Source organism: Haliotis rufescens, unplaced genomic scaffold (assembly GCF_023055435.1).
Source record: "Haliotis rufescens isolate VD_foot unplaced genomic scaffold, xgHalRufe1.0.p SCAF_51, whole genome shotgun sequence".
In the NCBI taxonomy this organism is placed as follows: domain Eukaryota; kingdom Metazoa; phylum Mollusca; class Gastropoda; order Lepetellida; family Haliotidae; genus Haliotis; species Haliotis rufescens.
In genome coordinates, this window is record NW_025964235.1 from 2,602,579 (window position 1) to 2,616,476 (window position 13,898).

General features: G+C 41.2%; 1 protein-coding gene across 1 annotated transcript in view; it reads right to left on the reverse strand.

The window, feature by feature from the left end:
- The window catches only part of LOC124129445, a 40,136-nt gene that overhangs the window by 10,621 nt on the left and 15,617 nt on the right, over positions 1–13,898 (reverse strand). The window contains exon 6 of the mRNA XM_048384859.1: positions 13,624–13,701. Coding sequence (XP_048240816.1) covers positions 13,624–13,701 — 78 coding nt within the window. The remainder of the gene's footprint in view (positions 1–13,623; positions 13,702–13,898) is intronic.

A 13,898-nucleotide genomic window follows, 5' to 3' on the forward strand; every position in this document is an offset into this window, starting at 1 on the left:
TCGTCTACAAGACTGCAAAGTTGAAAAGTCAGCAGAGTGGAGAGGTGTACTCGCCTGCGAACGAAACCCCATGTAGACGAAATAAACCAGCTCCACAATCGACTGCTGAGGCATTGCATAACTGGGTAGTCAGAAGTTGAGGCAATGTGTCCATAAGAGAATGAGGAAATCTGTAAAACTGTGGTTTGGGTAGATCACACCGTACTTCACGAAGTAATGTGATCGTTTCAATCCCCTGAGCGTCGTATCAGCGCTCCTGTTCTTATATCGAGGTGACGATGAAGGACGACAACTAGATACTAGGCAAGTAGTCAACAGGGGTCGATGGAACGGTCGTGGGACGAAGTAGAAAATCGATGCTGTATCTGGTAGCCAAGGAAGGCCATCTTTTTCATCCCTTTAACGCTGTATAGGCGCTATCGTTCCTATAGTGAGGGGGCGATGAAACGAGGTGCCTCGTGACAGCCGTGTTTGCAGCGGAGGTCTATCGTTTCCATTAGTAGAAATACATTGCACCGCTCGCCATGGTCAGTTGACCTAATTCCGGTCGGAGTTGTTGACAGTCGGTGTACTTGACACGTGACATGTAAATCGGAAATGAGGCGCAATCTCCACACACAGACAATCCACAATGAAGTGTGTGGTAGACAAACAAGTGGTGTACCCGAGTTTTGCGAAAAAAATGCAGGAGCACCGGGGGCGCCGTGGAAAACCCGGGGAGCGCCGGGGAAGAGTCTCTTTGAGGAATGCTGGCGCTGAGGCAGGGTAAAGGAGCGTTGGTGTCGGCAATGTCGACGAAGAAGGCAGTGGATGTCGTCGTCGAATGGCGGGGCCGGTGGAGAGCGATATGATACACCGTGATATGAGAGACCAGTCAACCATGATCCCGAGAAGTGGGTACCCGGTAGCCTATGACGAAGGGGTCAAACAGGCTTGATGAGCCTGAACAGTGAAGATCTGCCAGTTCTGATACAGACGCTGTCTGTGGCAGATACATATTATTGTATTATATAGTTATGTAAATATTAGTTTAAGTCATTTAAGCGTTGCATTGATATTTGTATAATGACAATTGCTTTAAGAATTGCAGGTATATTATTTCCCATTTTAACTAATGAATGTATTTTTTCTATCAACAGGTTTGGTCATTTTGATACAGACTATAATTATAAGGACACAGAAGGTTGGGTCTATTATTAGCTCTATAGTAAGTTTCATTCTAATATAATTAAGGGTAGATAGGTAGGGCTACCACATTATTACGTGGCCTGATTTAATCAACACCAATTGGATCATTCAAACTCTTGCCCTCTTTCTTAATTCAAACTCTTGCCCTCTTTCTTAATTCAAATCTGCACTTCACATTCACCCTTTGCACCATCAGGATTGTAATACCATGGAGTCATAAACAGATGCAACTACCTCACAGGTTAGTTTAATCTTTTACATTGGTTTATAAGTGTGTACACTTTATATGTTATATTTGTATTGTGTGGGTTTAAATATAATCAGTAAATTCAACCTTAATAATGGTAAATCTAACCTAAATGTAAATAACACTTTAGTCAGGTTTTAGTGCATTTCGGAGTATAGAATTAATATAAAAAAACTATCAAATAACTCATATAATTCATTCACGTATTTATATTTTCCCTATGAGTGAATTGTTGCATGTTTGAGTGTTTGAATGACTGATTTCATATATGAGAGGAAGAATAGTGTATATGTGAATGTACGTAAGTACATTTTTAGCCTAAGTTGTTTTGATGTCTTCCATGTGTTTGTAATGATAATAGATATGTTGATTTGTAGTTACTGTAGAATTAATGTTGCATATTGTTTACACGGATTTTAGGTACGCTTGGTATATCTGGCTTGGCGGAGCTTAGTGAACGTCGTGTGCACCCTAGTGCCATACACCGGGTAGGAACTATGTTAATTTTGCATTCTCGTATATGTTTATGTGATACTGAGTATCACATCTATTTCATTTGAAATGCGTATTGCATTAAGATGTCTGTGTCATATATATTTAATTTGAAGATATGAGTTAATCAAGGAGTTATCTCCCCTTGTTGTATTGTCATATAATCTGTCATTCACGTTTCACCTAATTTGTGTAATGGACTGTTTTTAAGCCTCAAGTATATTATATGACGCTGTATTTATTGAATGATATATTGTTTCAGGGTGTGTTAGTTGACAAAGGAATAAAACGTCTCACCCCGTAACCAGTGTCTTGGACCTTTGATTTTGCCTCCACACTAAAAATGGTTACATGTCCAACAGATGCTCTGTTTCGATGGAAACTTGCGGGTCATCTCTCCGAAAGCATGGCGATTTAAATGACAGGGTTAAGGAGAACGTCGCCAGTGGGCAATTTGAATCAGACCAAATGTCTTTTGGTTGAATGATTCCTTCCAGGAAGTTAAACGATAGTCACAACCCCGAAGACGTACGGGAGAGCAGAGACAGGAGCGGCAACAGAAAGACGTGGTTTCACCTTGCTTCGCCGTGTGACGATCTATGAGATTCAGTAATAGAAGCAGATGTCAGTGGCGCCGGAGAGGCAATTGCTGATGGCGCCCTTTATGCTGAGGCAGAAGATTGGTTGAGATACTCAGCTTGTTGATCTGGGCCCTGGAGAACTTGAGGTTCCGCAGGTGCCAGGAGCGCCGGTGGTGTTGGTAGCGCTGGAGGCACTGGGAAGCTCGGCTGAGATACTCAGACGCTGGGAGCGCCGCCGCCGCCGCCGCTGCTGCTGTCAACGTAGATGGCTGATGAGACGGAAGACCCGTCCCGTTTCGGGCGTCACCGGAAGGGACGATGTTGTCGATAAAGGTGACGGCAAGAGTGGTGTAGAAAGACCGCAGTCTCTGAGTTGTAAGCCATATCAGGGGCATCAACGAGCATGTTGAGTGAGGTGTGTCCTGGATACTCGTATTGAGTTGAAGGAGCACAACGACGAAGGACTGTAACATCGGTACTGCGTTTTGAAAGTACAGGGCGTCGTACAATCACGGCAGAAGGGCGGGCCCCGACCAGATTTGTTCCCGTGGCAACAAGTGCAGCGAGGCAGAAAATCTGGAATTTAAGCAAAACATAACTATGTGGCAAAACCACAAAGTACGGAAAGCATAATGTAACTCAAAAACTTTGTATTTTATTGAAGTTTATGAGGGCAAACAATTACGCTAAAAGGTAGCGAAAAGGCAAAGCTTTAAGCATAAAACATAATACATAAATTTATTGTATTACCCAAGCCAAAGAAAGAATTCAAAACGCAGAACACGAAATTAATTGGCCACGCGGTGAATGGCAAAAATGGCGGGAACAACATTGCGCCTGTAATATTCTGTGACTAGAACCACCAACAAGCAATTAACATGACAAATAATGAATGGGAAGACCCTAAGGTAACAGCCCATAACCAGGTAACAATTTAGCAGCATACGATGAATGTAGAAACACGCAAAATATAGGAACAATAAGCTTTAATTTCCACAAGGGATACAAAGTACGTCCGTCCATGGAGGTGACAAAGCAGTTGTGTGTTTTGATGTGACGTCATGACTTCCGGGTCACGTGCCGACTGTGAGAGGGCGCTGCTTCCTGTACTGGTTGGGACAAGTTTCTTCAGCAGCTGGATCTCACACAGTTTGTCTCTGTCAAAACAGACACCACACAGCTCCCTGCTTAATGTATCTATAACACCAGTCCTACAACCTGAACCACACAGCTCCATGTTTAATGTATCTATAACACCAGTCCTACAACCTGAACCACACAGCTCCATGTTTAATGTATCTATAACACCAGTCCTACAACCTGAACCACACAGCTCCATGTTTAATGTATCTATAACACCAGTCCTACAACCTGAACCACACAGCTCCCTGCTTAATGTATCTATAACACCAGTCCTACAACCTGAACCACACAGCTCCATGTTTAATGTATCTATAACACCAGTCCTACAACCTGAACCACACAGCTCCATGTTTAATGTATCTATAACACCAGTCCTACAACCTGAACCACACAGCTCCATGTTTAATGTATCTATAACACCAGTCCTACAACCTGAACCACACAGCTCCATGTTTAATGTATCTATAACACTAGTCCTACAACCTGAACCACACAGCTCCATGTTTAATGTATCTATAACACCAGTCCTACAACCTGAACCACACAGCTCCATGTTTAATGTATCTATAACACTAGTCCTACAACCTGAACCACACAGCTCCATGTTTAATGTATCTATAACACTAGTCCTACAACCTGAACCACACAGCTCCATGTTTAATGTATCTATAACACCAGTCCTACAACCTGAACCACACAGCTCCATGTTTAATGTATCTATAACACCAGTCCTACAACCTGAACCACACAGCTCCATGTTTAATGTATCTATAACACCAGTCCTACAACCTGAACCACACAGCTCCATGTTTAATGTATCTATAACACCAGTCCTACAACCTGAACCACACAGCTCCATGTTTAATGTATCTATAACACCAGTCCTACAACCTGAACCACACAGCTCCATGTTTAATGTATCTATAACACCAGTCCTACAACCTGAACCACACAGCTCCATGTTTAATGTATCTATAACACCAGTCCTACAACCTGAACCACACAGCTCCATGTTTAATGTATCTATAACACCAGTCCTACAACCTGAACCACACAGCTCCATGTTTAATGTATCTATAACACCAGTCCTACAACCTGAACCACACAGCTCCATGTTTAATGTATCTATAACACCAGTCCTACAACCTGAACCACACAGCTCCATGTTTAATGTATCTATAACACCAGTCCTACAACCTGAACCACACAGCTCCATGTTTAATGTATCTATAACACCAGTCCTACAACCTGAACCACACAGCTCCATGTTTAATGTATCTATAACACTAGTCCTACAACCTGAACCACACAGCTCCATGTTTAATGTATCTATAACACCAGTCCTACAACCTGAACCACACAGCTCCATGTTTAATGTATCTATAACACCAGTCCTACAACCTGAACCACACAGCTCCATGTTTAATGTATCTATAACACCAGTCCTACAACCTGAACCACACAGCTCCATGTTTAATGTATCTATAACACCAGTCCTACAACCTGAACCACACAGCTCCATGTTTAATGTATCTATAACACCAGTCCTACAACCTGAACCACACAGCTCCATGTTTAATGTATCTATAACACCAGTCCTACAACCTGAACCACACAGCTCCATGTTTAATGTATCTATAACACCAGTCCTACAACCTGAACCACACAGCTCCATGTTTAATGTATCTATAACACCAGTCCTACAACCTGAACCACACAGCTCCATGTTTAATGTATCTATAACACTAGTCCTACAACCTGAACCACACAGCTCCATGTTTAATGTATCTATAACACCAGTCCTACAACCTGAACCACACAGCTCCATGTTTAATGTATCTATAACACTAGTCCTACAACCTGAACCACACAGCTCCATGTTTAATGTATCTATAACACTAGTCCTACAACCTGAACCACACAGCTCCATGTTTAATGTATCTATAACACCAGTCCTACAACCTGAACCACACAGCTCCATGTTTAATGTATCTATAACACCAGTCCTACAACCTGAACCACACAGCTCCATGTTTAATGTATCTATAACACCAGTCCTACAACCTGAACCACACAGCTCCATGTTTAATGTATCTATAACACCAGTCCTACAACCTGAACCACACAGCTCCATGTTTAATGTATCTATAACACCAGTCCTACAACCTGAACCACACAGCTCCATGTTTAATGTATCTATAACACCAGTCCTACAACCTGAACCACACAGCTCCATGTTTAATGTATCTATAACACCAGTCCTACAACCTGAACCACACAGCTCCATGTTTAATGTATCTATAACACCAGTCCTACAACCTGAACCACACAGCTCCATGTTTAATGTATCTATAACACTAGTCCTACAACCTGAACCACACAGCTCCATGTTTAATGTATCTATAACACCAGTCCTACAACCTGAACCACACAGCTCCATGTTTAATGTATCTATAACACCAGTCCTACAACCTGAACCACACAGCTCCATGTTTAATGTATCTATAACACCAGTCCTACAACCTGAACCACACAGCTCCATGTTTAATGTATCTATAACACTAGTCCTACAACCTGAACCACACAGCTCCATGTTTAATGTATCTATAACACCAGTCCTACAACCTGAACCACACAGCTCCATGTTTAATGTATCTATAACACCAGTCCTACAACCTGAACCACACAGCTCCATGTTTAATGTATCTATAACACCAGTCCTACAACCTGAACCACACAGCTCCATGTTTAATGTATCTATAACACCAGTCCTACAACCTGAACCACACAGCTCCATGTTTAATGTATCTATAACACCAGTCCTACAACCTGAACCACACAGCTCCATGTTTAATGTATCTATAACACCAGTCCTACAACCTGAACCACACAGCTCCATGTTTAATGTATCTATAACACCAGTCCTACAACCTGAACCACACAGCTCCATGTTTAATGTATCTATAACACTAGTCCTACAACCTGAACCACACAGCTCCATGTTTAATGTATCTATAACACCAGTCCTACAACCTGAACCACACAGCTCCATGTTTAATGTATCTATAACACCAGTCCTACAACCTGAACCACACAGCTCCATGTTTAATGTATCTATAACACCAGTCCTACAACCTGAACCACACAGCTCCATGTTTAATGTATCTATAACACCAGTCCTACAACCTGAACCACACAGCTCCATGTTTAATGTATCTATAACACCAGTCCTACAACCTGAACCACACAGCTCCATGTTTAATGTATCTATAACACCAGTCCTACAACCTGAACCACACAGCTCCATGTTTAATGTATCTATAACACCAGTCCTACAACCTGAACCACACAGCTCCATGTTTAATGTATCTATAACACCAGTCCTACAACCTGAACCACACAGCTCCATGTTTAATGTATCTATAACACCAGTCCTACAACCTGAACCACACAGCTCCATGTTTAATGTATCTATAACACCAGTCCTACAACCTGAACCACACAGCTCCATGTTTAATGTATCTATAACACTAGTCCTACAACCTGAACCACACAGCTCCATGTTTAATGTATCTATAACACCAGTCCTACAACCTGAACCACACAGCTCCATGTTTAATGTATCTATAACACCAGTCCTACAACCTGAACCACACAGCTCCATGTTTAATGTATCTATAACACCAGTCCTACAACCTGAACCACACAGCTCCATGTTTAATGTATCTATAACACCAGTCCTACAACCTGAACCACACAGCTCCATGTTTAATGTATCTATAACACCAGTCCTACAACCTGAACCACACAGCTCCATGTTTAATGTATCTATAACACCAGTCCTACAACCTGAACCACACAGCTCCATGTTTAATGTATCTATAACACCAGTCCTACAACCTGAACCACACAGCTCCATGTTTAATGTATCTATAACACTAGTCCTACAACCTGAACCACACAGCTCCATGTTTAATGTATCTATAACACCAGTCCTACAACCTGAACCACACAGCTCCATGTTTAATGTATCTATAACACCAGTCCTACAACCTGAACCACACAGCTCCATGTTTAATGTATCTATAACACCAGTCCTACAACCTGAACCACACAGCTCCATGTTTAATGTATCTATAACACCAGTCCTACAACCTGAACCACACAGCTCCATGTTTAATGTATCTATAACACCAGTCCTACAACCTGAACCACACAGCTCCATGTTTAATGTATCTATAACACCAGTCCTACAACCTGAACCACACAGCTCCATGTTTAATGTATCTATAACACCAGTCCTACAACCTGAACCACACAGCTCCATGTTTAATGTATCTATAACACTAGTCCTACAACCTGAACCACACAGCTCCATGTTTAATGTATCTATAACACCAGTCCTACAACCTGAACCACACAGCTCCATGTTTAATGTATCTATAACACCAGTCCTACAACCTGAACCACACAGCTCCATGTTTAATGTATCTATAACACCAGTCCTACAACCTGAACCACACAGCTCCATGTTTAATGTATCTATAACACCAGTCCTACAACCTGAACCACACAGCTCCATGTTTAATGTATCTATAACACCAGTCCTACAACCTGAACCACACAGCTCCATGTTTAATGTATCTATAACACTAGTCCTACAGCTCCATGTTTAAGGTATCTATAACACCAGTCCTACAGCTCCATGTTTAAGGTATCTATAACACCAGTACTTCAGCTCCATGTTTAAGGTATCTATAACACCAGTCCTACAGCTCCATGTTTAAGGTATCTGTAACACCAGTCCTACAGCTCCATGTTTAAGGTATCTATAACACCAGTCCTACAGCTCCATGTTTAAGGTATCTATAACACCAGTCCTACAGCTCCATGTTTAAGGTATCTATAACACCAGTCCTTCAGCTCCATGTTTAAGTTATCTATAACACCAGTCCTACAGCTCCATGTTAAGCTATCTAAAACACCAGTCCTACAGCTCAATGTTTAATGTATCTTTAACACCAGTCCTACAGCTCCATGTTTAAGGTATCTATAACACCAGTACTTCAGCTCAATGTTTAATGTATCTATAACACCAGTCCTACAACCTGAACCACACAGCTCCATGTTTAATGTATCTATAACACCAGTCCTACAACCTGAACCACACAGCTCCATGTTTAATGTATCTATAACACCAGTCCTACAACCTGAACCACACAGCTCCATGTTTAATGTATCTATAACACCAGTCCTACAACCTGAACCACACAGCTCCATGTTTAATGTATCTATAACACCAGTCCTACAACCTGAACCACACAGCTCCATGTTTAATGTATCTATAACACCAGTCCTACAACCTGAACCACACAGCTCCATGTTTAATGTATCTATAACACCAGTCCTACAACCTGAACCACACAGCTCCATGTTTAATGTATCTATAACACCAGTCCTACAACCTGAACCACACAGCTCCATGTTTAATGTATCTATAACACCAGTCCTACAACCTGAACCACACAGCTCCATGTTTAATGTATCTATAACACCAGTCCTACAACCTGAACCACACAGCTCCATGTTTAATGTATCTATAACACCAGTCCTACAACCTGAACCACACAGCTCCATGTTTAATGTATCTATAACACCAGTCCTACAACCTGAACCACACAGCTCCATGTTTAATGTATCTATAACACCAGTCCTACAACCTGAACCACACAGCTCCATGTTTAATGTATCTATAACACCAGTCCTACAACCTGAACCACACAGCTCCATGTTTAATGTATCTATAACACCAGTCCTACAACCTGAACCACACAGCTCCATGTTTAATGTATCTATAACACTAGTCCTACAACCTGAACCACACAGCTCCATGTTTAATGTATCTATAACACCAGTCCTACAACCTGAACCACACAGCTCCATGTTTAATGTATCTATAACACCAGTCCTACAACCTGAACCACACAGCTCCATGTTAAATGTATCTATAACACCAGTCCTACAACCTGAACCACACAGCTCCATGTTTAATGTATCTATAACACCAGTCCTACAACCTGAACCACACAGCTCCATGTTTAATGTATCTATAACACCAGTCCTACAACCTGAACCACACAGCTCCATGTTTAATGTATCTATAACACCAGTCCTACAACCTGAACCACACAGCTCCATGTTTAATGTATCTATAACACCAGTCCTACAACCTGAACCACACAGCTCCATGTTTAATGTATCTATAACACTAGTCCTACAACCTGAACCACACAGCTCCATGTTTAATGTATCTATAACACCAGTCCTACAACCTGAACCACACAGCTCCATGTTTAATGTATCTATAACACCAGTCCTACAACCTGAACCACACAGCTACATGTTTAATGTATCTATAACACCAGTCCTACAACCTGAACCACACAGCTCCATGTTTAATGTATCTATAACACCAGTCCTACAACCTGAACCACACAGCTCCATGTTTAATGTATCTATAACACCAGTCCTACAACCTGAACCACACAGCTCCATGTTTAATGTATCTATAACACTAGTCCTACAGCTCCATGTTTAAGGTATCTATAACACCAGTCCTACAGCTCCATGTTTAAGGTATCTATAACACCAGTACTTCAGCTCCATGTTTAAGGTATCTATAACACCAGTCCTACAGCTCCATGTTTAAGGTATCTGTAACACCAGTCCTACAGCTCCATGTTTAAGGTATCTATAACACCAGTCCTACAGCTCCATGTTTAAGGTATCTATAACACCAGTCCTACAGCTCCATGTTTAAGGTATCTATAACACCAGTCCTTCAGCTCCATGTTTAAGTTATCTATAACACCAGTCCTACAGCTCCATGTTAAGCTATCTAAAACACCAGTCCTACAGCTCAATGTTTAATGTATCTTTAACACCAGTCCTACAGCTCCATGTTTAAGGTATCTATAACACCAGTACTTCAGCTCAATGTTTAATGTATCTATAACACCAATCCTACAACCTGAACCACACAGCTCCATGTTTAATGTATCTATAACACCAGTCCTACAACCTGAACCACACAGCTCCATGTTTAATGTATCTATAACACCAGTCCTACAACCTGAACCACACAGCTCCATGTTTAATGTATCTATAACACCAGTCCTACAACCTGAACCACACAGCTCCATGTTTAATGTATCTATAACACCAGTCCTACAACCTGAACCACACAGCTCCATGTTTAATGTATCTATAACACCAGTCCTACAACCTGAACCACACAGCTCCATGTTTAATGTATCTATAACACCAGTCCTACAACCTGAACCACACAGCTCCATGTTTAATGTATCTATAACACCAGTCCTACAACCTGAACCACACAGCTCCATGTTTAATGTATCTATAACACCAGTCCTACAACCTGAACCACACAGCTCCATGTTTAATGTATCTATAACACTAGTCCTACAACCTGAACCACACAGCTCCATGTTTAATGTATCTATAACACCAGTCCTACAACCTGAACCACACAGCTCCATGTTTAATGTATCTATAACACCAGTCCTACAACCTGAACCACACAGCTCCATGTTTAATGTATCTATAACACCAGTCCTACAACCTGAACCACACAGCTCCATGTTTAATGTATCTATAACACCAGTCCTACAACCTGAACCACACAGCTCCATGTTTAATGTATCTATAACACCAGTCCTACAACCTGAACCACACAGCTCCATGTTTAATGTATCTATAACACCAGTCCTACAACCTGAACCACACAGCTCCATGTTTAATGTATCTATAACACCAGTCCTACAACCTGAACCACACAGCTCCATGTTTAATGTATCTATAACACTAGTCCTACAACCTGAACCACACAGCTCCATGTTTAATGTATCTATAACACCAGTCCTACAACCTGAACCACACAGCTCCATGTTTAATGTATCTATAACACCAGTCCTACAACCTGAACCACACAGCTCCATGTTTAATGTATCTATAACACCAGTCCTACAACCTGAACCACACAGCTCCATGTTTAATGTATCTATAACACCAGTCCTACAACCTGAACCACACAGCTCCATGTTTAATGTATCTATAACACCAGTCCTACAACCTGAACCACACAGCTCCATGTTTAATGTATCTATAACACCAGTCCTACAACCTGAACCACACAGCTCCATGTTTAATGTATCTATAACACCAGTCCTACAACCTGAACCACACAGCTCCATGTTTAATGTATCTATAACACTAGTCCTACAACCTGAACCACACAGCTCCATGTTTAATGTATCTATAACACCAGTCCTACAACCTGAACCACACAGCTCCATGTTTAATGTATCTATAACACCAGTCCTACAACCTGAACCACACAGCTCCATGTTTAATGTATCTATAACACCAGTCCTACAACCTGAACCACACAGCTCCATGTTTAATGTATCTATAACACCAGTCCTACAACCTGAACCACACAGCTCCATGTTTAATGTATCTATAACACCAGTCCTACAACCTGAACCACACAGCTCCATGTTTAATGTATCTATAACACTAGTCCTACAGCTCCATGTTTAAGGTATCTATAACACCAGTCCTACAGCTCCATGTTTAAGGTATCTATAACACCAGTACTTCAGCTCCATGTTTAAGGTATCTATAACACCAGTCCTACAGCTCCATGTTTAAGGTATCTGTAACACCAGTCCTACAGCTCCATGTTTAAGGTATCTATAACACCAGTCCTACAGCTCCATGTTTAAGGTATCTATAACACCAGTCCTACAGCTCCATGTTTAAGGTATCTATAACACCAGTCCTTCAGCTCCATGTTTAAGTTATCTATAACACCAGTCCTACAGCTCCATGTTAAGCTATCTAAAACACCAGTCCTACAGCTCAATGTTTAATGTATCTTTAACACCAGTCCTACAGCTCCATGTTTAAGGTATCTATAACACCAGTACTTCAGCTCAATGTTTAATGTATCTATAACACCAGTCCTACAGCTCCATGTTAAGCTATCTAAAACACCAGTCCTACAGCTCAATGTTTAATGTATCTATAACACCAGTCCTACAGCTCAATGTTTAATGTATCTATAACACCAATCCTACAGCTCCATGCTTAATGTATCTATAACACCAGTCCTACAGCTCAATGTTTAATGTATCTATAACACCAATCCTACAGCTCCATGCTTAATGTATTTATAACACCTGTCCTACAGCTCCATGCTTAATGTATCTATAACACCAATCCTACAGCTCCATGCTTAATGTATCTATAACACCTGTCCTACAGCTCCATGCTTAATGTATCTATAACACCAATCCTACAGCTCAATGTTTAATGTATTTATAACACCTGTCCTACAGCTCCATGCTTAATGTATCTATAACACCAATCCTACAGCTCCATGCTTAATGTATCTATAACACCAGTCCTACAGCTCCATGCTTAATGTATCTATAACACCAGTCCTACAGCTCAATGTTTAAGGTATCTTTAATATTAGTGAGGGCAAATTAATTGAACAGCATTCCAAGAGCGTCGGAGATTGATATCGCATTCACAAGTACTTCATGGAACAAATCATAAGAAGTAAATACCTGTAAATAAAGGATATAGTTTTTGATAGAGGTGCGATGAAATGGGGCTTAATGTCGCATCCAAGATTATTGCACTTAGAGACATGCATGCATGTGTGCGTGGCTGCTTGTACTAGTCCAGACTAATGCTGATTTTATAGTGCTAGCCCACTGAGATACCATGCCACAGTTTAACATGAATACCCCACTCAGACACAGTAAACTGACTCAAAGCTGACCAGCCCTTGTTTAATGCCGAGTGTAAATAACTTTTCCTAGACATACAATGACCCGTGACTTTGATGAGTTAGTTTCTACTGTTGCCATAGCAACTAACCAGATTCTGCTGATGGTGGCGAGACACATCGTGGACTGCGGGAGTAGATGTGCCAGGTTGATGTCGGTCTGCAGGGCCCTGGACATGGATAAGGAAAACATGTTCTGGACATCTTGAATACATTCTGCAACATTGTCCTGATTCAGGGCTGAAGATTTCTGCCTGATCCTGGACTACAATCCCAGGAACAGATTAGAAAACCACAAATAAAAAGAAGTGTCAGTTACAGGTTGGAGTGAAAAGATGTTGAAGGGAACGTATAGTAAATACCCTTG